This window comes from Dunckerocampus dactyliophorus, chromosome 21, assembly GCF_027744805.1.
Source record: "Dunckerocampus dactyliophorus isolate RoL2022-P2 chromosome 21, RoL_Ddac_1.1, whole genome shotgun sequence".
Taxonomy (NCBI): Eukaryota; Metazoa; Chordata; class Actinopteri; order Syngnathiformes; family Syngnathidae; genus Dunckerocampus; species Dunckerocampus dactyliophorus.
The window spans coordinates 10,219,967-10,247,697 of record NC_072839.1 but is presented as its reverse complement, the minus strand read 5'-3'; the positions used below and the strand labels follow the sequence as shown (position 1 = coordinate 10,247,697).

General features: G+C 42.6%; 1 protein-coding gene across 9 annotated transcripts in view; it reads right to left on the bottom strand.

Annotated features, from left to right (window-relative positions):
* slc35b3 (solute carrier family 35 member B3) overlaps positions 1–27,731 on the bottom strand; it is a 107,671-nt gene that overhangs the window by 14,763 nt on the left and 65,177 nt on the right. For 2 of the 9 annotated variants that reach the window (XM_054765366.1, XM_054765367.1), the window contains 9 exons: positions 21,508–21,734; positions 21,280–21,401; positions 20,759–20,913; positions 20,564–20,671; positions 20,380–20,477; positions 19,664–19,756; positions 19,430–19,541; positions 19,201–19,270; positions 16,011–17,239 (listed from right to left, as the gene is read on the bottom strand). In XM_054765366.1, the coding sequence (XP_054621341.1) occupies positions 17,089–17,239; positions 19,201–19,270; positions 19,430–19,541; positions 19,664–19,756; positions 20,380–20,477; positions 20,564–20,671; positions 20,759–20,913; positions 21,280–21,401; positions 21,508–21,723 (1,125 nt within the window). In that variant the 5' untranslated portion in view covers positions 21,724–21,734 and the 3' untranslated portion in view covers positions 16,011–17,088. The other 7 variants (XM_054765365.1, XM_054765370.1, XM_054765369.1 and 4 more) reach the window with 7 other exon arrangements.

Below are 27,731 nucleotides of genomic sequence, written 5' to 3'. Positions count from 1 at the left end.
CATTTGTTTGGAATTTTGTGGATTTCTAAATAAATGCAACCTATAGTCCTGTGTAAGTTGTGGATTTTTCCTCTTCACAATGCATTTTTTGATGCGACTTATACTGCGTAACTGCACTGTGCTGCCTGTGCTGTTATTTTTCTGACAAATACACCGCTCGGTAGCATTATTACCGAACTCCATAAGTCGGATTGACTTGAAATTTCTCACATAGCTCAATGCACTCTACAAAAAACCCACTGTAACTTTAGGGGGTTTAACCCAATCACCACAAAATTTGATACACACCTTTAGGGAACTGACAAGCATGCGTCTGTAAAATGTACGCAAGACTGGATGAAAAACATGGCCGCCATCAAGCAAAGCATCTTTGCAGGGACACGAGCGGGACTACCTAAAAAAGTACTTTTTTTTTGTTTTTTTTTATTGGCATGTGATGTTCACTGCCCCCACGGAGTCTGCATGCTCATTGCTCAATACCTGCATGCCTAAGCAGCTTTGTGTGCATGTGTGTGTCATTTTCATATCAACGTGTGCTCGTCCAGCATGTGTTTGCATTACAGCCAAAAGTATCCGAGCACATTTCCACGCTCCGATGAAGCGGATCATTTCCCCCTACCATGAGGCAGAGAGGAAAAAAGACGGACGTAATACGCTTCCGCAAGCGCCGCTCATGCTGGGAATTGAATGGGGAGAGAAATGTCATCGCAGTAATGGCGGCATGGCGAGTAAGTGACTATAACCTGAGATCAACTTTGCATTAAGGGGCGCCCTCATGGGTACTTTGACAACACGAGAGAGCGGGCTGGCGGCGAAGAATAATGCCAGACGACGAGCGCTAAGGTGACAAGCGCACCGATCGTGCTGTGTTTTGAACAAACAAAAAAAAATCTCACATGCTCCTACCCTCTCTTTTTGCCTCCCGATCATGTGACTTGGGATGTGATTAAACACAGTTTTTTTCTAAATTAACTTGAATGAAATGCAAATTGTTTGTATTTAGCATGTAACTGTCAAATAAAAACAATTTTAAAACTTTGAATAGTCTGAATTCTTACTTTATTTCTTTTTCTTGTATTGTTATTACTGCCTAGTGAGAGTGAGAGACAGGAGGACACTGGACAAACTGCTCTCCATCATGGACAACCCCACCCACCCACTCCATCGGACAATGGAGGGCCAGCGGAGCTCATTCTCCAACAGACTCCTCCGATTCCGTTCCCACAGTAAACGCTACAGGACTTCATTCATTCCACACGCCATCCATCTCTACAATACCTCACCTGGCTGTGAAAGATAATTCACAACATTATTGCTCTGCACTGACTACCCTCCACAGTATAAAGTGTAAATTTACTTGTATTTTACACACTATTTATGCTGTAAATATGCAAATGTTATTTATTGTGTATTCTTTTTATTTTATTAGATTTTATTCATATTGCATTGCATTTTATTTAGGAGTGTTTTTTATTTTTATTAAGCTATTGTAACCAAGCAATTTCCCTTGTGGATCAATAAAGTCTGCCTAAGTCTAAAGTGCAGCATTAATAGTTCCCAAACAGCAGACAAAAGAGTGTTTTCAAGTTCTGGTCGCTCCTTGGCACTACTGCTAACCACGGATCACACTGCACTGTATTTGACTGCAGTCATGGCCAACGGTTTTGAGAATGACACAACTACTGGTTTACTGCTTCAGTGTTTTTAGACCGATGTTGACCAGAGAATCACGACCTGGTCCTTTTGTGGCAGGGCTAAAATGCGGTAGAAATGTTTTTTTGAGATCGAATTCATTTTCATGACAAATGCAATTAATTTCCATTCTGGAGTACACGCAAGTAGCCATCTTAAAAACTGAGGCAGATAGGCTCCAGCATACCCCCACGACCCCAATGACGACAAGCGGCATTGAAAATGGCACGATGGATGGAAAACTGAGGCAGCAGACTTTGTGAAAAATTACAATTTTTGTCATTCTCAAAAATTTTGACCATGACTGTAAACCACAAGGTAAAATTCACTTAACTCGCTTTTCAACGTGAAGTAGTTCATACGAACTCCTGTGTGAAACAACTTGCATACATACGATCATGCAACTATTATTCTAAAAACTCAACAAATGTTTAATTAGACCGCATTAATTAAAGCCTCCCCTTTCCAGTCTTCCCGCTTTCCTCCTCGTTCTTTTTGACATAGATCTGCAGCGTGAAACCCCCCCCCCCCACCCCCACCCCCCCGTTAATTGAAACCCAGGAGACTTCTTCTTGCATAAAATCAGATTTATCTATCCATAAAAGGATTTCGTTAAAAATAGTCCAAATCCAGTGGCTCACAACTAAAAGCCTGCAGCTACGGAGGCGAGCCTGCCTTCAACCTCTTCTGCCCTCTCACAGTCGCCACGGTGGAAGCAAGAGCTGCCGACCGCTAACTAGCTGGGGACCCATTAATTAATTGCAGGAAAACACAGACATTATATCTGTGGGGCACATTTTCTACCCCCCCCCCCCAAAAAAGAAAGAAATGAATATGTGTGTCTTGTCCCTCATCCACAGAGTTGGCTCAAATGTCCCCCAGACTACAATAAGAGGAAAGTAATGATGGGCCATAGTGATAATGAAGCAACATGCATCAAACAAAATACTACGATTCCACGAGACAGGTCAAATTAATTGCTAAGTGGTAGACGGACATTTTCGACTAATGATAGCAAATCGGTCCATGTTTTCTTCGGTAACCTTTAGAAAGATAACAATGCTCACTTTTGTCTTTCTCACATAAGAGATTTATCAAATCTATTTTATTCAGTTGGTATTAACAATTGAGCTTCAAAGAAAAAAATAAGTATTTTTGCATTTACATATAGATTTTTTTAAATCTAAATATGCATATATTAGGATGTATTTTAGTATTGATTTGAATGTTTATGTTATCTACCTGAGAGGACCAGGATATTACTAAAGGATGTTCACATTTTTGGATTTATATTTCAACATTTATATATGATGATGTACTTTCTAAAGTGATTTTAATTGTTTTTTTTATTTTTGTTGAAGATAAACTGTTTTGGGCCGCACGGTGGTCTAGTGGTTAGCACGTTGGCCAACACAGTAACAGCCTGGAGATCGGGAAGACCTGAGTTCAATTCTCCCCTGGGCATTTCTGTGTGGAGTTTGCATGTTCTCCCCGTGTGCGCGTGGGTTTTCTCCGGGTACTCCGGCTTCCTCCCACATTCCAAAAACATGCAGGTGAGGTTAATTGGCGACTCTAAATTGTCCATAGGTGTGAATGGTTGTTTGTCTATATGTGCCCTGCCATTGGCTGACGACCAGTCCAGGGTGTACCCCGCCTATCGCCCGAAGTCAGCTGGGATAGGCTCCAGCATACCCGCGACCCTAATGAGGAAGAAGCGGTATAGAAAATGGATGGATGGATAAACCGTTTTTATTTTTTGTATTAATATGCATTTTTATGTGTACAGATAATTGAGCTATGGGGACCTTAATTATATTAAAACAACTTCAGTTTAGTGGTTTTATTTGGTTGATGACACCCATCGATAAGCAACATCATGTCCATATTACGTTCAAAAATAAAAATAAAGAAACTATTATTTTGCCTACGCTTCTGAATTTAGTTTCTTTCATTTCTTCATTCAAAAGTCTTAAATAGAGTTAAAAGTTTATGGTGTTCTGAATTTGTGTACTTTTGAATGCTCAAAGACAGCAGGACATTTTCCTTTTAAATTTCTCATGCAATCCAAATTATTATTAAAGATGTTATTATTTTACTTGTACTTTTTTAATACAATAAGGTTATTAATATTTATTTATAATATATATTACATTTCATGAATTAATTTACATATTTTTTTGGTAATAATGAATATTGTTATATTGTTTATTACGTGTTCTGTATACATTGATGAACATAATCATGACCTAATATTAAATACCTTGCATTTGTTTGTTATTAAAAAAAATATATATATTATTATAGTATTTTGTGTATTTTTGTCTATATTTTGTTGCAGTTGTTATATTTTTATACATATTTTTCTTTAGTTATTATTTCTTTTGTACTGGTATTCTAAATCTGATATAAGGCAAAAATGTCACACAAGGTTTTTTTTCATATGATGCAGTGCAAATATAGAATATGTTTTATGAGTATGATAAATATTAGAATAAGCGGCATAGAAGATGGATAGATGTGTGTGTATATATATATATATATATAAAATATTAATATATATAATAATGTATAATAATACAAATGTAATATATAATAACTACAAACAATGATGTGTATATTGGAAGATAATGTATTTGACAGGTTATCTTTTCCTATGCAAATATGTCATATTTTATATTTACGTAAAATGTATGTTTGGTGGCCCATGTCCAATGCCGATTGATTTTAGGTTCTGTGGGAGCTGAGTGATAACAATACCACCACTTTTTGGGGAAGAGTCGGGGGTCCAGAAACTGTGGATCTAATTAAAGCAGTGTGGGATTTCTACTGAATGCAAAGAAGAAGCCTGGAGCGTTCTTCCTGCTGCAGCGCCCTGAGGACAAGAGCCCCAAATGGCGCCCGTTCTATATGTGTAGACGTACTTTGTGGTAATTCATTCATTAGGAATACAGTGTCACCTCGCTCCCATGTGTGTAACGCCAATGAGCGCGCATTTGTGCATCTTGTTTGGCCGGGAAGTGATACATGATGCAGCTGCTATCCAATCAGCGCTTGCAGGATCCCCCCCGCAACCCACTCCCGTTCTGCTTCTCCGAGAAATTAATAGGTGGCACGCATTGATGCGTTAAATTACTTTGCATTGGGCACTGCAGACAACTGGATTATTTATTCTTTTATATGCTCTGTATTGAAGCGGCGGCCTTCTGTTTTGCTATTGTTTTTAAATGAGATTTTGTTTCCCAGTGCGGCATGTAATATCTTGGATGAATGGAGATGGGGTCTTATTATATAATAATAGTAATTATACCACTTATTGAACTAATAATAATAATAATAATGCTAATGTATGTAACCATCCTGTGCTCGAGTCATTTTCCTGTCTGTGTTCTTTTGTGTTTTACTTTGCATGGAGGGGGTCGCTTCTCCCCCCCCCCCACAAGTGGACCACTGTCAGCGGGTATCTCCTTCAAACCCCTGCTGCTGCCTGGGCCGACATCGCCTCACGCTGCCTCTGCACATATGCACGTCACGTGGCGTCAGCGCTAAGGTGCTCGCTGACGTTATTGGGCCTGATGGTAGCATATTCCCTGCTGATAGCGATGATTGCCATGCTCAGGTATAGCTGTGTGTGTGTGTGTGTGTGTGTGTGTGTGTGTGTGCCCTCAGTGCCCGCCCTTCACGTTATGGTCCGTGCCCAAGCTGACTGCTTAGCCCCCCGCACCTACACAGGTCTGTAGTAAGGATTCAACATGGCAGCTGCAGGTTTAAGAGGGTGACTCCCCCTGTTTTGTCTGCTCTATTTCACCTGCTTCTACTGCACACTGTCTCTTATTCATCTAACTCTGTCTTTTTCCATGTGGTTGGGCTTTGGTTGACTCACAAACTCTGGCTGGTGAAAAAAAAACTAGGTTCCATTTGGCCTCTGCAAGTTCAACGTGAATGTGGAAATGCTGGCCAGCAGTCGCCTTATTTTGCAACGTGCAATAGAAAGTGAGATTTTGTTTTTTTTTGCTCTGTTTGGTTGCGTGGGAATAGCAACAATAACAACTACAAGCACGGTGGACCTTGAGATTTAAATTCCACCAAAGTTTTCTCAAACTAGAGCTGTCCTATCAGTCTGACAAGTGTTTGTCCCACCTAGTCTTTGAGCATGAACTGAGGAAGCCTGCTCGGATGAGAGGCCAAAACGTCTTCTGAGACAACCTCAACAGTCCAGTTGCGATCGATGCAATGCCCTGAGAATTCAATGACCTGGACGAATGAGAATATTCATCGGCAAAACTCCGAGGTTGAAACCACTTTCATGCACGACGTCAGCAAATATCCTGAGAATTCAAAACAATCCACTTTAACCTTAGGGTGTTTAGCCCAAACACCACATTTGTACCTCTTGGGGCCTGTCAAGCACATTTCTGTAAATATTGAGCAAGATTGGTAAAAAATCCCAGGTCTCACCTCACACTAGCGAAAAAAGTCTATGCAACTACTCGGTGCTCAAGCTCAACCAACGTCAACCAACTGAAGAAATTACAAATCCACTCAGCAGAAAAACATGCAGATACAACAACTCACACAATTCTGCCTAATAAACGAACAATGTGGCATTAGAGGGGTGGCATGGAACTGACTACACCGTTTAACAGGAAGATTTAATATATTAAAGTCGGACAAGTAATCTCTAGTGGCCCTGACACTGCATGTGGTGTCCCCCAGGGATCAGTGTTGAGAACCTAAGTTGTTTTTAATGTACAGTTGTCCCTCGATACATCAAGGTTTTTAAAAAATTTATATTTCCCTGCTGTTTTGTGACTACGGCCTATTATTAGTCAATAAATACTGAAAGACAAGTCATATGTAGTATTCTGGTCACTCGGACTCAGTAATGTTACATTGATGAGACATTACCTTAATACTGCAGCCATGACGTGTCTGACATGACAGTGAAAAAAAGGTTCTTCTCCCATTCCGTGTGGAAGTGGTACGTTTTTGGCTTCTTACTTTGTCCTCTTCCCCATTTTGTTAGAAACCCTTCAATTGAATACGTTGGAGGCTAACTAGTTAGCTCAGTAGCATGCTGGCAGTCTTGTTTTCCTGCAGTGATCCCAGAGCCTGCGCATAAGAGTTGCACTATGTGAATAATACAAGAGTAAAGGTGACTATGGGGTGTTATTTCATGACTACAGGGCTCTGATAATACGGGTAGGTAGGCTTGGCTTGGCCTTCGCAGGGCTTCTGGGTGTGCGTGTTGTGCGACTTGCTGTTCTCTTGGCTCAGTGGCTGCATCATCCTATTTGGTGCCTTGTATTGTCGCTGTAGCCTATACTGATGGTTGATGCAGCGTTGGGCGTCATCATCATGTTGAGACGTGCGTGGCGTGATGAAGAGGATGAAGGTTCTGGGATTTTGCTCTGGGACCCAATGTCCCTAGCTTTGTGTAAGTAATGTATCCTTTTCGGACATGTTGAATTGTGGTACGGTAATTGTGTACTCTGAACTGGACTGTCAAAAAAACTAATGCATTACATAATGCATTAGTCTTTATAAAGAACATCCATGAAGACAAAAGGGGATCTTAACCACAAAGAACAATGGCGGTGGTGCACTTGTATTAAAAAAAAGCCTTAAGTAATATTCAAGGTGATTTAATGTGACATTTGATAGCGCTTTCTCACACAGCGGACAACAGGAAGCACACATGGGATTCTCCTCACCTGGCACACGGTTAACATTCCGCATTTGTCCGGCACTCTGTAATTTATTGGATCTCATCTGTCCACGCTTTTGATTTATATATTGATTTGAAAAATAAATAAAAAGTGATAGGAACCTGCGCCGGAGTGCAATGATGGACTGTGTCGACATGCTGGAGAAGGGATATGAAACATTGGGAGGAAATTAGATATTATGCCCTCAAGACAACTGCAGCCAGCAGCACATTCATTATTGCTGGGATATTTATTATTAAGAATTTCTCTTCATGAGTGACTGCTGTGGAAAATTTCGCTGCCTTTGCTTGAGCTACCGAAGTCTTCCAACATATGGGTGAATATTACACACTCATATTGTCAGAGCAAATGCTAATATTTGGTTTTGTGCATGCACACATGTACTGAAAGCATACGTTCACCATCACGTACAATGGGGAAATGAAGCATTTGTCACCTTTTTGTATATCCCCTTACAAAGATATGAACAGCTCAGAAACTTTATGGTAGGTTTAATATACAGAGAAAATGTAAAAAAAAAAAAAAAAAAAAATTACAGGTTTCGATTAATTTGTATTAGGGCTGTGAAATGACAACATTTTTTTAAATCAGATTAATCAGTTTATAAATTAATCATGATTAATCACTGGGGGTGTCACGAGGCACCAAACTTACGAGACAAGACGATCTATGAGATTGCGCCCACGAGAACGAGATGAGACAAGATTTTAACATACATTTTTACGAAAAATACAATGAAAAAATATGACTGGACCAACAAATTTTTATATAAGCGCGGGACGCGCGGGGGCCTAGTGGTTAGCAAAACCTTGTAACATTAGGAGGGAAAATAACTTCATTTTAGTATCAAAGTTGAAATATGAAAGAAAAAAGTTGTAATACGAGAGACAATCAAAACAATATATTTTTTTTTAATTAGGTTGCAGAAAAAGTTATTTTGAGAATAAAGGAAAAATATTATGGGAATAAAGTCATAATTATGAGAAAAAATTTAAACAACAGCTTATTATGCAAATCAATTTTTTTCAAAAAAAAGGGTAATTTTTGGAAAATTAGGTTGGAGAAAAAAGTTAGATTATAAGAAGAAAGTAAAAATATTAAGGGCATAAAACCAAATATTACAGGAATAAAGTAATATTATGAAAATAACTGATTTTAGAAGAAAAGTTGAAAGTTCAAAAACAGAAGTTCATACTACGAATACAGTACGCTTTTACAGTTGTGTGAAAAAGTGTTTCCCCCTTCCTGATTTCTTAAGGCCACACTTAAATGTTTGAGATCATCAAAGTAATTTAAATATTATTCAATGACAACACAACTGAAAACAAAATGCTGTTTTTAAATGAAAGTTTTTATGATTCAGGGAGGAAAAAAAATACAAACCTACATGGCCCTGTGTGAAAAAGTGATTTCCCCCCCAAAACATAACTTCAGTGAGCTTTATTGAGATCAATCAGTCTGGAAATGGTTATAAAGCAATTCCAAAGCTTTAGGACTCCAGTGAACCACAGTGAGAGCAATTATCCACAAATCGCAAAAACATGGAACAGTGGTGAACCTTGCTAGGTGTAGCCGGTCAACAAAAATGACCCCAAGAGCGCAGTGACGACTCATCCATTCCATTCCATTTTCCTCCGCTTATCTGGGTCTGGGTCGCGGCGGCAGCAGTCTTAGTAGGGAAGCCCAGACTTCCCGGTCCCCGACCACCTCATCCAGCTCCACCGGGAGGACACCAAGGCGTTCCCAGGCCTGCTGTGAGACATAATCCCTCCAGCGTGTCCTAGGTCTTCCTCGGGGCCTTCTCCCGGCTGGGCATGCCCGAAACACCTCACCAGGGAGGCGTCCGGGAGGTATCCGGACTAGATGCCCGAGCCACCTCATCTGGCTCCTCTCGATGTGAAGGAGCAGCGGCTCTACTCTGAGCTCCTCCCGGATGACCGAGCTCCTCACCCTATCTCTGAGGGTGAGTCCAGCTACCCTACGAAGAAAACTCATTTCGGCCGCTTGTATCCGCGATCTCGTTCCTTCAGTCAGGACCCAAAGCTCATGACCATACAGTAGGTGAGGGTGGGAGCATAGATCGAACGGTAAATTGAGAGCTTTGCCTTCCGGCTCAGCTCTCTCTTCACCACGACGGTCCGGTACAGCGACCGCATTACTGCAGACGCTGTGCCGATCCGCCTATCGACCTCACGCTCCAACCTTTCCTCACTCGTGAACAAGATCCCGAGATACTTGAACTCCTCCACCTGGGGCGAGACCTCATTCCCAACCCGGAGGGAGTAATCCACCCTTTTCCGACTGAGAACCATGGCCTCAGATTTGGAGGTGCTGAGTCTCATCTCAGAAGCTTCACACTCAGATGCAAACCGTCCCAGTAAACGCTGCAGGTCACAGCCCGATGAGGCCATCAGGACCACATCATCTGCAAATAGCAGAGATGAGATCCTAAGGCTCCCGAACTGGACTCCCCCGACACCTTGGCTGTGCCTAGAAATTCTGTCCATGAAAATTATGAACAGAATGGGTGACAAAGGGCAGCCTTGGTGGAGGCCAACGTTCACTGGCTTGACTTACTGCTGGCAATGCGAACCAGGCTCCTGCTCCGATTGTACAAGGACTGAATGGCACGTAGTAGCGCGCCACCAATCCCATACTCCCGGAGCACCCCCCACAGGACACCACGAGGGACACGGTCAAATGCCTTTTCCAGGTCCACAAAGCACATGTAGACCGGTTGGGCAAACTCCCAAGTACCCTCCAGTACCCTTGCAAGGGTGTAGAGCTGGTCCAGTGTTCAGCGACCAGGACAAAAACCACATTGCACCTCCTGTAGGCAAGGTTCGATTAACGGTCGTACCCTTCTCTCCAGCATACTGGAATAGACTTTCCCAGGGAGGCTGTGGAGCGTGATCCCCCTATAGTTGGAACACACCCTCCGGTCACCCTTCTTGAAAAGGGGGACCACCACCCCAGTCTGCCAATCCAGAGGTACTGTTCCCGACTTCCACGCAATGTTGAAGAGACGTGTCAGCCAAGACAGTCCCTCAACATCCAGAGCCTTGAGGAATTCAGGGTGAAATTCGTCCACCCCCGAAGCTTTGCCACTGGGGAGCGTTTTAACTACCCCAGATACCTCAGCCACGGTGATGGAACTGTCCGCGTTCATGTCCTCAGCCTCTGCTTCCTCTATGGAAGGTATGTCAGTGGGATTGAGAAGGGCCTCAAAGTATTCCTTCCACTGCCCAACTATATCCTCAGTCGAGGTCAGCAGGACCCCGTCCCCACTGTAAACAGTGTGAACCGGGCACTGCTTCCCCTTTCTGAGGCGCCGGACGGTTTGCCAGAACCTCTTCGAGGCCGACCGAAAGTCGTGTTCCATGGCCTCACCAAACTCCTCCCACACCCGAGTTTTTGCCTTGACCACCGCCAAAGCCGCGTGGCCTGCCGGTACCTATCAGCTGCTTCAGGAGTCCCACACGCCACGCCATCCATGCTTAATAGGACTCCTTCAGCTTGACGGCCGCCCTGACCTCTGATGTCCACCATTGGGTTCGGGGCTTGTCGCCACGACTGGCACCGACCACCTTGCGGCCGCAGCTCCGAGCGGCTGCCTCTGCAATGGAGGCACGGAATAGAGCCCATTCGAACTCAATATCCTAGTCCTCCCCCGGGATGCAGGCGAAGCTCTGCCGGAGGTGAGAGCTGAAGACTCGACGAACAGGAGGCTCTGCGAAACATTCCCAGCACACCCTCACTACACGTTTGGGTCTCCCGGGTCTGTCCGGCATCCTCCCACGACATCTAATCCAACTCATCACCAGGTAGTGATCAGTTGACAGCTCAGCCCCCCTCTTTACCCGCGTGTCCACAACATGCGGACGCAGGTCTGATGATACGACTACAAAGTCGATCATAGACCTGCGGCCTAGGGTTTCTTGGTGCTATGTGCACTTATGGACATCCTTATGTTCGAACATGGTGTTTGTGATGGACAAACTGTGGTTCGCACAAAAGTCCAACAACATCACACCTCACGGGTTCAGATAGGGGAGGCCGTTCCTCCCAATCACGCCCCTCCAGGTCACACTGTCATTGCCCACATGGGCGTTGAAGTCTCCCAGCAAAACGACGGAGTCACCAGTTGATGGACTCCAAGAAGGCTGGGTACTCTGAACTGTCGTTCGGTGTGTACGCACAAACGACAGTCAGGACCCTTTCCCCAACCCGGAGGCGTAGGGAAATGACCCTCTTGTTAACCGGGGATGACTCCAACACAGAGGCACCGAGCCGGGGGGCTATAAAGCCCACACCAGCTCACCACCTCTCCCCTGCAGCAACTCCAGAGTAGAACAAGGTCCAGCCCCTCTCGAGGAGTTTGGATCCATAACCCAACCTGTGTGCCGAGGTGAGTCTGACTATATCTAGTCTAGGCTCCTTCCCCGCCAGAGAAGTGACATTCCATGTCCCAAGAACCAGATTTGGCCACTGAAGACCAGGTCGCCTTGGCGCCCGCCCTCGACCGCCACCCAAAGCACAATGCACCGGACCCTTATGCTCGCCCCCGCAGGTGGTGGGTCTACGGGGGGGGGAGATCCCATGTGGCTTGTTTAGACTGAGCCCGACCGGGCCCCACGGGTGAGAGCCCGACCACCAGGCGCTCGCCTGCGAGCACCTCCCCCAGGACTGGCTCCAGGGTGAAGCCCCGGTATCCCACATCGGGCGAGGTGCGGTCTCTCCTCGTGTGTTTGTTTATAAAGGTCTTCTGAATCACTCTTGGTCTGGCCCGTCACCCAGGACCTGTTTGCCTTGGGAGACCCTACCAGGGGCATATAGCCCCAGACAACATAGCTCCCAGGATCACTCGGGCACACAAACCCCTCCACCACAGTAAGGTGATGATTCACGGAGGGGGCTCATCCAAGAGGTCACAAAAAACCCACAACAACATCCAAAGAACTGCAGGCCTCACTGACCTCAGTTAAGGTCAGTGTTCATGACTCCACCAAAAGAAAGACACGAGCAAAAACGAAAAAAACAAAAAACACTGCTGAACAAAAAGAACATTAAGGCTCATCTCAATTTTGCCAGAAAACATCTTGATCCCCAAGACCTTTGGGAAAATACTCTGTGGTCTGACGAGACTTTTTGGAAGGGTTGTGTCCCATTACATTTGGCGTAAAAGTAAAGCCGCATTTCAGAAAAAGAACATCATATCAACAGTAAAATTTTGTGGTGGTAGTGTGATGGTCTGGGGATGTTTTGCTGCTTCAGGACCTGGAAGACTTACTGTGATAAATGGAACCATCAATTGTGCTGTCTACCAAAAATCCTGAAGGAGAATGTCCAGCCATCCGTTGGTGACCTCAAGCTGAACACAACTTGGGTTCTGCAGCAGGACAATGATCCAAAACACACCAGCAAGTCCACCTCTGAATGGCTGAAGAAAAACAAAATGAAGACTTTGGCGTGGCCTAGTCAAAGTCCTGACCTGAATCCTATTTGGATGCTGTGGCATGACCTTAAAAAGGAGCTTCATGCTGGAAAACCCTCCAATGTGGCTGAATTACAACAATTCTGCAAAGATGAGTGGGCCAAAATTCCTCCACAGCGCTGTAAGAGACTCATTGCAAGTTATCACAAATGCTTGATTGCAGTTGTTGCTGCTGAGGGTGGCCCAACCAGTTATTAGGTTTAGGGGGCAATCACTTTTCCACACAGGGCCAGATAGGTGTGGAATTTTTTTTCTCCCTTAATAATAAAAAAGTTTCATTTAAAAACTGCATTTTCTGTTCAGTTGTGTTGTCACTGACCAATATTTACAATTGATTGATGATGTAAAACATTTTAGTGTGACAAACATGCAAAAAATAAGAAATCCGGAAGTGGGGAAACAGTTTTTCCCACAACTGTGTGTCACAAAGCTGAGATGCAGATTTTTCTTTGAAATATATACAACTTCTTATCATACCTACATGCTTTACAAAATATCCAAGTGGCCCTTGCATCTTTTCATTTTTCTATGGCCATCGGTGGACAAAGTTTGGACTCCCTCGGGCAAGACCAGAGAGCTGGGCGTACGACTCAAATGGGCGACGGCACCAAATTGTGGGCTGTTCATAACATTCGTCAGAGAAACTCTCAACAACCAGCAGGGGTTCAAATACTTATTTCCCCCACTGTGGCTGGAGTCCATTTGTCAAGCTGACAAGAGCACATTCCCAACAACAGCTGTTAATAAAAACAGAACTTGCCAGGACTTCTAACCACCGCTCTGCTCCAATGTTAATCACAGCGCAGTGAATATCAAACAGCAGTAAGGAGAAGGGCTGCTGTCCAAGCATCTAGAATTTTTATTTCATTCCCATTCACAACCACCTCCTCCTCCCACGGCTCTCCGCTCTAATCCACCTCAATTACGCTTCCTCCCATTTCTCCTGATCACTTTACAGCTCGGCGGCACCTGATCGCTGATATGTTTTGCATCCTTAACAGAATTTCAAGCGGGAGGTGGATGGGAGAGTAGGGGGTTGTTGGCGGTGGTGGGGAGGGGGCACAGATAAACATCTAGCCCAGGGGCTTTTGGGAAAGTGCGGCTGAGCCTAGCAGATGGCCATCATATTATATGGGGAAAGTTTCTAACAGAGGCTGTAATGAATCTGAGGTTGGAGCAGGAAGTACAAGAAAGGAAGGCAAATCCAAACAGGTCATCAAATGTATCAAAATTAAGCATTTTTAAAGCATATTTCCTCTTGTCAAGAATGTGTGTGTGCGTGTGTGGAGCAGGTGTGTGTCAAGGGGACTGGAAAGCCTTTTCTACCCCCACTGAACCTATAATGAATGGGCTGCCTGCCCTCTTCACTGTGGCTATCTGAGGTCATAGCACATATGATATAGCAGCCTATTTGTCGAGATGATGAGCTCCGGACACTTGCCATTATTTATTAGGAGGGGCTGCAGCTAAGGGAGACCATTGGATAGGCCTGGTTTTCTGGTGGTGTGTGTGTTGGTTGGGTACAAGGGGAATAAAAAAAAAAACTACCCTTGATATGACCATTTAGAGCCTCTTTTACACAGAGATCCCATAAAATTGCTGCAGAAGAGCCGTGACAGAAGCTTTAGCATATATGTGCCCGTGTCTTTTACACAGAACCCAGAAAAGCAGGATCATGCCACAAATGAAAATGACTCAAAACAGCTATTCTTGTCTACATGACGAAAAAAAAAAGTAAAATGGGCAGTCAGAAACTGGCTTACATGGCAATTTTTCCAACACAACTCTAGGGTGACAAGTACTTTCCCGAGGAAGCCGAAGGTGATGTCTCCTCCAGACCTGATCCCAATCGAGCACCTGCAGTGCATCCTCAAGTGGAGGGAAGGAAAGAAGGTGGAGGAGTGCAAGGTGTTGAACATCCACCAGCCCCACCAGTGATGTCATCATGGAGGATTGCAAGTGGTAATTCTTGTTCACTTGTGTTGTCAGCTATTTAAACAATAATGTTGTATGATGATTTATTCTCATGATAGTAACTCTACAGTTTACGGTTATACAAGCTATACATGGAGTCAAAAGTACATCCAAGTTGCATTTTTTTTTTAGTATTGTCCCGTGAGAAGATATACTGCAACAATGGCTGCTAAAATGTGTTGAATTTTTAAGATTCAGTAATCCTTTGCCACGTTGTGCTTCAAATTTCACGGCTTCACTCTATCACAGTTTTTCAGACATAAGTTAATGAATAAATCATCGCTCTTTCGTGGTTTAATTATTACTATAATTATACTATTAGTGACAGGCAGTATTACATTAATACAATATATATTACAATAAATGTAATGTAATAATAAAAGGCAGGAGGTGCATACTTATATTGTAAAAATGTTTAAAATGTATAGCGCTGTTATAGCTATGCTGCAGATGCTACCCTGGAAGTCATCTGAAAAATGAAATGTTTGTCCAACACCATAAAAAATGCGGACATTAGAGCATAGAAAATTCCTATGTGGCTTTGAAAAATGGACAGAATTCTCCACGTTCCAAACAGGGGTCAGCCTACTTTAGGTAGGTGTGTTCTCTTGGTGTGAAAAGACAAATGATGTACTTTGCCTTGGGTCAACTGGGCTTTCCCCCCATCCCGTAATGACCTTTCAGGGAGGAGAATAGCCGTTCCCACAGTGATGAAGCAGCACTGTATGGGCTCCCCACATCGGGGGTGTGTTTATTGGCGCACTGATGTTTTAACACTGCAACACGACCCCCCTCGACCTCTAATGGACTGTTCCGCTGTTCATCAGTCAAAATATTGTTCCCATTTTGTGCTCGTGTCAAACAAGTCTGCAGCTAAACTACTCAAAAGAAAAGAAAAAAAAAAGTAATTTTCTCTTTTCAATTGAGTTTCAAGCACGCTATGTGTGTGTGTGTTGTCTTACCAAAGGTTCCCTGGAGAAGAGGATCCCTGTCAGTTCATCATCAGACACAAGCTGCTACATTTGATGACATACCAAATGAGTGCGCCACTATAAGGTTTCCTGCCAGGAAGTACGACTATCATGTCATCAGAACACAAACGCAGACAGTTTTGTTGGTCGGTTTCATTGTTTATATGTGAAAGTTTGCAATTGGAGTCAAAGGTGTTTGATATTTTAGTAACTGGAAGTGCTGCCCAGAGGGTGCTCGCGTTCGAACATACTGCAAGCGTTATATTACACACACTTCCTGCTTTGCCACGCCGGATGTTAACACGTACACACACAAGTTATGTTTGCTACCAGCTAATGATAGCGTTTTGGCAAAGTTTAGCTACGAATGTTGCTATTGTTGAACACAATTACGAGTTAGACTGAATGAGCTTTGTCATTCATCACGTTTTAATGGCTGTCACCATGGCTCGTGCACAGGCACACGTCTGTAGTGTGCGCGCACACACATACACGCAGTCTGAGAGAAGGTTTCGACAATCAGCAGTCATGGCTAAGCAGGAAGAAAGCGGGATGTAGTATGTTTGAACACTAGCGCCCCAATTGCAGTACCAAACCGTCACAGACAGCACCTTAAACTCTGCTCCTTTTCGGACAGTGATTTGTTTTACATTGTTTTACAAGTGTACATGTGATGCCACACACTCAGACCCATAAATAATACAAATATTTGTACCAATAAAACACATTTAGCTTCCTTTATTGTAAAAAAAAGGATGGCGTTTACCTTCATCCAAGTACACATGATTGAGTAGATTGTGGCAGCTGAGCGCAACAGTTCTCCAAAATGTCCCCATTGCGTCAGACCATCCAGTGCAGATTCCTTATAATTACAAAAAAAAAACCACTTCCACTTCCCATCTCTCTAGCACATGCGGGAGCTCATTGGCGCCTTCATGAATCCTCATAGAATGTAGTTTTGTTCCGGTTACGAGCGATCGCGTCTTTTGTTCCAGTGCAAAACGGTGCGATTTGGTTAGCTCAGGCGCTCGCTTCCCTCCCAAGAGTCTTCGGTGTCGCCGTCCATGTTGGGAATGTTTCGATGCGCGTTCAAAAACTACCTACGTTGCCATTGATCCCTTCTTATAGCAACATAATCCTTCAGTTGGGTGGCAGCTTTCAAGCTTTACTAGAGAGAACCGCAAGACTCTCTTATCAAAGTTCAGTCATGTGAGCCTGTGATGGGTCCCTCTCAGACACTTTGTGAGAGAAATTGGCCTTTCTTCCCAGTCAGCAGCATTCTCCTGAAGTCCTTGATGGAGGGAAGCTTCATTTTGTCTCGGTTTTTACTGTAAACATTCAAGAAGATGCCAAAGAGCACCAGAAGGCTGCCCCAGATGTACCTGAGTGAGGGGGGGTTTGGGGTGGGGGTGGGTTGGAGGGGGTGACACATTATTGTAATACTGTAAAACGACCCAGAATGTCCCCTTTAAGTGCACCGACTGCCTTTTTAGACACAGCATTTAAACGTTTTTGACAATTTATACAGGTCAGGGCTCCAGACTGCGACTAAATGGTCGCATTTTGCGACTAAAATGTGAGACAGAGAGTAAATTTGTCGTCTACTCGCGCATGTGCGACCAGATAAAAGTACGCCCGTTGACAAGGGACACACTTTGTCCCTTAGTCCCATGAGAATGAAAAATAGTCTGTAAAATGTGGAGTCGATTGATGACAGCTTGTCAATCGCATTTACATTTAATCGACTTTGTGCAATCTTTGTTTACACATTTTGCCTGGCTCTCACTTTCTCCTGTCTCTCTGGCGGCAGCTCGCTAGAGTTATCTGCCTAGCCTCTGGTCCACGGAGTCCAAATGTGACTTTTCTTTTTCCCACGGTGACGTTTTGTCTTTAAAACAAACAAGCAACGCGGTTCGTTTGGAGCTCATTTTTGTCCTGCGCGGAGTATGAACTGGGGGAGTATTACTCTAAAACTGGCATCAAAATTCCACACAAAACCCCCCCCCTAAAACTGTCGGGTTGGTTAGCCCTGCCAACAAGGTATCCCTTATTTATTTTTGCAGAAGTTGGCAACCCTACCAATTAATTTGCCGATTTGATTCCATTATTATTGAATATTTTTTTATTGCGGACAAACTTCTGCCCCACACTTCAGCCCAGTAGTCGACAGTAATGCGCAAATGAGGTAGTTTGACAACCGACACTGACTACTGGAGAGGAAGAAAGAAGACAAACACCAAAGAAGAAGATGGCGTGTGAAAAGAAGGCGCTATTGGAGTTAATATGCAGTGAAAATGAGAGGAAATGTGAATGTTGACTTTGCGACTCAAAGAGTCTAAGAGTCAGCTGGTCTCACAGACAAACGCAAATTTTTAATTTGTAACTTAACTTAACTTTTTAGGTTAGTTTAAGGGCGACTACGAAGAGGAAGGAGTTTGAAGGGACAAGCCTGTCTCTCACACAAACTCACGTACGTGCTGTATAACTCAGCCAATGAGATGAGAGCGTAGGCGGTGCCTCGAAAATCAGCCAATGAGAGCGTGCTGCGTCAGAAGGCATCACCAAGTGTTAGTCTGAACTTGCACCGACTTAAGACATTAATAGTTGATTGAAAAAAAAAAAAGACTTGCACTGACTTGACACTTTATGCTATATGAAATTTCTTCTGGAATGCGAAGCAAAAACTTTACATAAATTCTTTATGTTCAGTGGAATTTATGTAAAAGGAGGTTTTTGTTATGCGAGGTACTACTGTATTTAATCTTTTTATTAATGTATTTTATATGTCTTTCATGTGTTCTGGGTCAGGTCAACTTACGGTAGGAATGAAACTCGCACGTATACCAAGGACCACTTGTATATTCTGTTTTCTCCTGTGTTTCTTGTAATGAAGGACAAAACATATACTATGTAATACCTCTCTGACAGCATTATTATCTTTGTAAATAGTATAATTTTTGATGCAGCTCTTGTATTGGATGCCGTAATTGGACAAGTACCAATGTACCTAATGCTTTAGATGAGGGTGTAGTAAAAGCAAAAGTAAAATATGTTGCACTTTGAGTTTGAGAGTATTTGTACAGCGTGTGAGGAGAGTCATGTTAGCAGTAAGAAAAGGCGACCTTTTTGACAGCAAGGATGAGTAACAGCCAGTGAGAGAGTCATAGACAAGGAGACACAGCAATGCAGGGCTCAAGGTACAAAAATGGACTGAGGATATGAAAATGAGGGTCAGGGAAGGCAAATCCAAGTTTTGTGAGTCAAAGCTAAGTTCAGTGGTCACTTTGTTGAACAGGAGAACAACACTGGAACAAAAACAAGTCCAAAAGGTGGCAGTACTTACTGAAAAGTGAAGGGCTTGGTAAAGAACACGAAGGAAAGAAAGACAGTCATGGCCTTCCGCCCTGTGGTCACTGCAAAAAAGTAAAACTGGCTTGATACTTCTTTGTTATGCTTCCTTTTAACTTCAAGCAAAACTATAAAAGCTGACTCTCTAGCTTGGTTTTAGTGGTGAAATGCTCTGTTAACTCAATAAATCATTACAGATATTTCAGAAAAGTCGGCAAACTGACCTGTGACTGCAACCAGGGCACCAAAGAGCTTAATCAAGGCCAACACAAAGGAGATGCCGAAATAACCCGTTAGAGAGAAGAAGAATGCATAACCGTATGTCGTCACAGGGTGCTACAAGAGGGGGAAACAATTAAACAAATGGTACACACAATGGTACAGTGAAAAAAAAATACAGCGTATTCATGCAGATTATAGTTGAATAAATACGTGCAAACTGAGAAGAGCGAGTTCACCTCTGAGCAGAAAGCCACTGCTGGTCCCAGCCCGCCCACGCACAGCAGCCCCATCAGTATGTACACAAAGCCGATGGAGTACGAGTACAGCACCTGCAAAAACACGCAGCATTATCATACTCAACAAAAAAAAAACAACAAAAATAGCATTGCTTTGTCAATAGGTATAATCTGAGCACAAAAATTCTCTATCGACTTGCGCTTACATTAAAACGCTACTATTTTGCATGACAGCGACTGCATGTGTGCAAAACTTCACATTAAAAAAGCATTTTCTGACATGCATTGACGTACATTGCATCCTGCAATTATGTACAGTATGTAAAGCAAAACAATCTCGCCAGTTCAGCACGCATGCCATGTTCATTCATTCATTCAATTGGTTTTCATTGAAGTCCTGGTCTTCCTTACTGCAATTACAAATATGCCTAACAAATATATCATGTAAGTGGAAAAAAAAAAAAGAATAAAGACAGTATGGTATACTTGTAATGTACGTACATACTTCTCATTGCAAAACATGGCAGACAAGCTGCACTGAAAATGTTACAATTTGCCAAAATAATAAATGCTCTATAGTCACAGTACTGTAAAAAAAGGCTCAAGGTTTCATAACGCTGCATGTGCAATGCTTTTTATTGGTGCCAAAATGAATGACGCATCAATGTAAAGCTGCAGGAAGTCCACTTTATGGGGGTTAATTGTTGATTCAATACCATTTCAGAATTGGAGCCATTGTGAAGTTTCATGGCTTTCTCCTGCACGTTTCCGATGGCAGCATCTGCACACAGTGCCAGGGAAATGAGGAAAACACCTGAAGACACGCATCAACAAACATGTTAGACATCCTAAATTGATCCTACACACGGCATTTTTGTATGCGCTTAAGAGAGACATTACCTGTTAGGTTAAAGTAGGGCGCTACTTGGCTGTCAGCGAGCGTGAACCAGATAAGTCCGAGACTCATGCAGACAGCAGCAGACACGTCTGCAACATCATAGCGTTTACCTGAAACAGGATATCGCCACAGATTTTGTATGAAAAACCAAGTCTAGACTATAGTATTAATGTTTTATTAAATATGTCATGATTTACCTTGTATAAATATTCCTCCAATCATGACAGGAATGAGTTTACAGCACTTGAAGATAACCTGTGTCGGGTAGTTCAAGTAGCCCAGAGAAGTGTTGGACAGGCCCATAGTGGCCACTGTTAGAAACGCAATGATCATATATGTCTTTCCTGGTATCCTGAAGAATAAAACATAAAATAAGCTTACTGTATCTTAATAATAACATTAATGGATTAGATTTTATTGCACTTTTCAAGGCACCCAAAGAGCTTCCCGATGAAGTGAACCCATTATTCAGTCACTCACTGGTGGTGGTAAACTATATCTGTATCCACAGCTGCCCTGGCAGTCTGATGAAAACGTGGCTGCCAATTTGTGCTTACGGACACAACAACAGTGAAAAGGCTGGAGGGAGCGAGGATCAAACCACCAACCTTCCAGTTTCTGGACAATCTGCTCTACCTCCTTAGCCACTGCCGCCCCAAGCTCTTTAAGCAAATAACTCATTTGTGTGCACTGTGTGTTTAATAAGCTATAGTTGCACCTTCTGCGTTTATCTTGCGTGAGCTGAAGCTCCACAAGTCCAAACATGGAGTAGAAACCAAACTGGACCAGAGTGAGGTACCAACCAAAGGGCTTGAAACCCTCCACAGAAAATATCAGCTCCTGAAGGGATGGCAAATGAAAAAATAGGCTTTAGGACGCTTGCTTTTGTTTGCAAGCCCAATTTGGGCAGTCATAAATTATTTAGTAAAACTTTTAATTTTCATACCTGAAAATACCCATACACTAGGTAAAATGCTAAGACCCCGGCCACACAGATGAAGAACTGCGTGGGAGCGCCGAAGCTGCTGAGGTTAATTCCTAGAACCCGCAGTTCCTCCGAGGACTTTATATGAGGGGACATCACCTCTGTGGAAGATGGGATGGATATTGAAATGTGCTTCCGTGAACTGTCGTACCGCACCAGGCCATATTTGGCACTCATGATGATTGAATCTGCATGAATACAAAGACAACACAAGTGATTACTTACGGTTTTCATTATTATCTCAAGTGCTTCTGCTAATTTTACAACCATTACCAATGCCATTTTATACGTGCACACATTTGTTTCTACGCTGCAAATGAATGCATTATACTATTTGACTGGATTCGAAAGGACGTACTGTACAATATCAGAACTGCATTACTGGTAAAAAGGTAAAGGGTTTAACTTCTTTAATATTTGGGGTAGAGAAGTGAAGAGGTATCAAATTAAAGTTCAAGTCGTGCTTTATCAGACATAATCACAGAGTGGATTTTACAAATTTCAACATTTTGTAACATTGCTACAGCAACTAACTCAGCAAGGCTACACTCGGATTTTACACACTATTGCACACGCTGTCACTAGATCACCCGGTTCAATCGCATGACAAAATGCAGGACCACTGTGTGTGTGACCTTAAAGGATGGTCAGAAGAAATGACAACGTGTGTTCTGTTTTACGCCAATTATGCAGCAAGACACAGCAGCAAGCCTGTTACCTTCCACAACACTTCCGGGTGTCTTTACGCACGTTTTTCTCCTCCTCTGGTGCTATTTCGGTATATTACATTCCTCTAAAGATACTAGCGTCATATTTACTGCTTATAAAGTATTCCCATGATCCTCTTCGACGATGACAAGCAGACAAAAAAGCCCTAAGGAGAGCTTTCGCTAGCAGGGCGTTAGCTGCTAGCTGCACCGGCAGAACCAGCCAACAACTTCCGGTTTGGGCTGACCTATCAACTCCGTTGCTATTGGTCGACTGGAGCAGACGTCATGAATATGTATGATTATGTAAATCCAAAACAGAAATCACAGCAGTTCATGATTGTTGTAATAGTATGATTTTCACATTCCTTGTCGCCCCTCTTTTTACCTCCAGTCAGACATTTTGCTATTCCTTGCTTGAACGTCACCATATAGTGCTTCACAAACATTACTTTGCAATAAAATGACATCGAAGGCACTCATGGAAATACACTGCTCAAAAAAATTAGAGGAACACTTCAAAAACACATCAGATCTAAACTGGGGGGAAAATGATCTTGAATATCTTTCCTGATAATAAGTGGGTGATGTATTAGTAACAAAATGATGCCACATAATTTGATAGAAATGAAAATGATCACCCTATAGAGGGGGGAAATCAAAGACACCCCAAAAATGAAAGTGAAAAAATGATGCAGCAGACTGGTCCATTTCGCCAAAATGTCATTGTAGCAACTCAAAATGATTCTCAGTAGTTTGTGTGGCCCCCACATGCTTGTACGCATGCCTGACAACGTTGGGGCATGCTCCTAATCAGACTACGGATGGTGTCTGGGGGATCTCCTCCCAGATCTGGACCAGGGCATCACTGCAGGAATCACAAATTTTCTCCATAGGATGGCTGGATGAAGTAGCCGGGGAGAGGGAAGTCTGGGCTTCCCTGCTTAGGCTCAACCTTGGATAAGCGGTAGAAGATGGATGGATGGTTATCATACCGTCAGAATCTCATACCAGTGTCCAGTTTCAGTGCCCCGTCCCATCTTCCTTCCGCCTTCTACAGAGGACAGGTTTGCACAAGCTACATATTTTAAAATAAAGCCCGAGTCCTGCCAATTGTTCGTCACGAGACGTGGGAGCTTATCATTTGTCAACCAAACCGAGCATGATACACCTGTTAAAATGTGACAGTAATGTTAGCACTGTAGCTCTAATAGCTGTGCTAGTGTTGCTAATGTACAGTATGCGTGTTTTGTACGCATATCAATTACATGCAAAACACAAGATGTGCTTTTCTGCTGGCGGCAACGTACAGTTCATCCGTATTTCAACCATTTCCACTTTATTTACTTATTTTTGTTGAGATTTTCCTTCTCATTCTCCCTCTCCTCACGACTTGTTTCTTTCTTACCTCCCCAGCCAGAGGTTAATACACACCAGTAAGGCGCTATTTCCTTCTTGGCCCTCCAACAATATAAAAATTCAGAATGGACAGCTCAATCCCTCTTCCATCTCAGATTTGATTGTAATGGTATTGCCTCCTGTCCCTGGGAGGCCCCCTGCCGCCTCGCCAACCGAGCCTTTATGACACTAAACGGCCCGGCTACAATTTTTCCATCCATTCAAAAAATTCTGTTAATAACTCATTGCGGAATGAGACGTCCGACTCCGGCCAGGTTGCTCACCCCTTAGCACGCAAGGGTCACAATATATATATAAAAAAACACGCAGGGCTGCAAGGTAGCTGGAAAAGGTTAATTAATCTCTCAAAATTTACAGTCTTCTCTCCAATCGACAGTCCCAAGGAGGCAAAAAATGTCATATTTACAACCTCGTGGGGAAGAAGTGTTCAGTCATACACCAACATCTTCGCTGGCCAACTTTACAAGTGTAGCCATTTGTCATGTGTGATGGATTTATGGAACAAAACCCATTTCCCCTTCTTTCCCCCCTGTACTATCCTATGAAATAATCAAATAATTATTTATTGATTATTCAAAAAGGAACATATGCGCAGGTAATGACTTTGCACCACACTCCCGTAACCGCAATAAATAAAGCAGACAGAAGGGGGGGAGCAAGGAGTGAAGGAAGGGGAATGAAATGACTTTTGAACCTGCGAAATCTGGATCCTATGTGGCTTCTTGCCGCACAAATCGGGAGGGACATTATTCAGTCCTTTGAATGATTTAAATCAGGGGTATCCAAAGTGCTGCCCGGGGGCCATTTGTGGCCTGTGGCTGTTTTTTCTTGGCCTGCAGCACATTCTAAAAATATAATTTAACAAGAAAACAAAACAAAAATTAAAGAAAACAGCAAAAATGGAAAAATCTGCAGTCATTTTAGAAGAATACAGTCCAAATATTAAGAGAAAAAAAAAGTGTAATCTAATGAGAAAAAGTTAGAATGTTACAAGAAAAATGTTGGAATATTATGAGGTAAAATAACATTTTAGTATCATAAAATTGAAATATTAAAGAAAAATAATATTAAAAATCTGTATTATGAGAAATAACAAATAAAAGGTGTAATTTTGGGAAAATTAGTTTGCAGAAAATGTTCTAATGTTAGAACAATAAAGTCAAAATATTATGGGATGAAATTCATAACTACGAGAAGAAAAGTCACAAGAAGACTTGATGACTTTATTGCCATAATATTTTGACTTTATTCTCATGACGGTAAACCCTTTTTCGCAACCTAATTTTCAGAAATTATTTGTTTTTCATAATATTACAACTTTAAAAAAAAAAACATCTTTTTGGTTTAAAATTTCAATTTTATGCTACGAAAATGACGTGATTTTCCCTCATAATATTACAACATTATTCTTGTAAAACTGCGACATTTTCTCGATGGAGTAGAACATTTTTCTCTTCATGTGTGGACTTTATTCTTGCAAAATTACTGCTGATTTTTCCATTCTTGCTGCTGTTTTGTTATTTTACTTTCATATGAAATTATATTTTTAGAATGTGCTGCAGGCCAGTAAAAGAAACACCAGCCACAAGCTGTTCAAATATTAAAGAAAGGATATGAGAAACAAACAGAACAAAATAAAGTTGTTATTTTTGGAACATTAGATAATATAATTAGATAATATTAAATAATATTGTGGGAATGGAGTCAAAATATTATGGGAATAAAGTCCAAAAATGACAAAAAGAAAATTTAAGTTGACATTTTTCACAGTTCCAACAGTAATATGTGTCCTTGTCAAGAGGACAGGATAAAAATCCATCATCTTTTTAGACAAGAGATGGAAGAAAGGGTCGCTTTTGAAATTCTTAAAACGAAGACCTCCTTCCTCATGGACATGATACGCCCACCGCTTCACGGAGGACGGCTCTGTAAAATACACGGGCTTTGCGCCACGTATTAAAATAAAGCCCGGCGCCCTGCCGACGACGTGGTAGCTGGAAGTTTTGTTTTTCCTTCAGCAAATCATAACGGAGCTGTTAAAATGTGATTGTAATGGTAGCACTCGCTCACATGGCTCACATGGCTACGCTCGTGTTGCAAACATCTGCGGCCTCCTCCCCAATGTTACGTTGTTGTATGTGATAGAGGATTTGTGCCTAATGGAGGTCTTTCTTCCTCTTCTGCAGACCTTAAGGTAGTTGAAACTGAATCAACAGTGCCTCTGCTGGTTGCAGCCGAGTAGTGCACTCAATTGTGTCTCCTCATGGCTGTCATTTCAATTGGCAAGTGGCTTGAGAGCAGCTGAGTTGAATAAACTGTCCGTCAGTTTTCTTAAGTACCGTCTTCCAAAAGAAAACACCACTCAGCCCCCTCCCCACTCCTCAGTCGTGAATCATTAAAACAAAGGGAAGATATTACAGTGAGGCTTTCCTCCTAACTTATTTGTGTTTGGTCTTATCTGCTAAACTAAAGCGCACTCGCTCATAACTCTTTTTTTTTTGGTCTCAAGCCTCCTGCATGCTACGGGAAGCAGATGCTATCTGGCCTATATTGCTTCTTAAAGCGCTCATATCCTCTCCCATGTTTGTGGCTTTGATCTGCAAGGCTTGCTGCGCTTACATTTTTCTCCCATCCGCCTTATATAGAAATCCCCCACGACTGCCCCCTCCTGCCAAACCCTTCGTACGCCCCCACCGTCCTCCGTCATAGTGACCAGAGAGTCCAGTCTGTCGGTGGCTGCGTACGTCCGACATACATCTGTTGTGTGTTTTTAGAGGGCAAAAAGCGCCGGCTGGGTCAGACCTTTTGAATGCGGCGTTCAATACGGACTTACTAGGTGAAAGGGGGGAGGGGCTACGTATTAGGCTTGAGTGTCGCTCTGTATCCGATCATGTTGATCTAACAGCAGCTATAGTTTCAACCATTAAGGGATATTATTGCAAAAAGCAGACAATCTGGAGTTTATGATGATATTTTCACCATCATTCCCTGCGTTTACTAGCACAGTCAAGCCTAATTTTGAAGTTAAAGTGACTTTTTAGTTGCTGAAAGGGTGTCTTTTAGCTGGAAATACGGTTTTCATCATTCGTTCGTTCCAAAAGGTGAGACGAAAACCAAAACATTTATTTTTCTTGCTGAATTAGTGCTTTTCATTTTTGTTTTTCGGAGTAACGACTGCAGTTGCAATTTTTCTGTGAAACAAGCAAATGTTTTTACCAAGACCTTTTAAAATCAATGATTACTGAGTATCTCCGCTCATTAAGTCACCACACCTCCATCCATCCAATCTATTTTCTATGCCGCCTATCCTAATTAGGGTTGTGGGTATGCTGGAGCCTATCTCAGCTGACTTCGGGGGAGAGGCGGGGTACACCCTGGACTGGTCGCCAGCCAAGCGCAGGGCACATATAGACAACCAACCATTCACATCTATGGACAATTTAGAGTCGCCGATGAACCTAACATGCATGTTTTTGGAATGTGGGAGGAAACCGGAGTACCCGGAGAAAACCCACACACGCACGGGGAGAACATGCAAACTCCACACAGAGATGCCCAGCGGAGATTCGAACCCACATCTTCCCGATCTCCAGACTGTGTGGCCTGCGTGCTAACCACTCAGCCACCTTTTGAAGTCAAATCAAGCCTTTTTCATCATTGTTGTTGTTTTTTAAAACTCTTTTTCAGCATAATCACATGTGCAAAGTCTACATCCAAACACATCATTAAGAAAAAGAGGAATATCACAACTGCGTGGACACAAGTTAAATGAAATCGACAAACTGCACTAAATAAGGCTGCAAATGTAGATATTTCACCTATACCTGTGTTTTTAGACATTTTTAAACATTTTATTGTCATTTTTGAACCACCCAGAATGGATGACTACACTGGGTCATGTAAGTAGGATCCTACAGTGTTTGTATTTCCTCAAAACTGTCAGGGATTGTCACCATTATCCAAGTGTGAAAAACACATTTCATGAAGATCTCAAACTCAACAGTCCTTGGCCACTTTCTTGTGTCATTTGTAGCCAAAAACAGTCTTTTACACATTAAT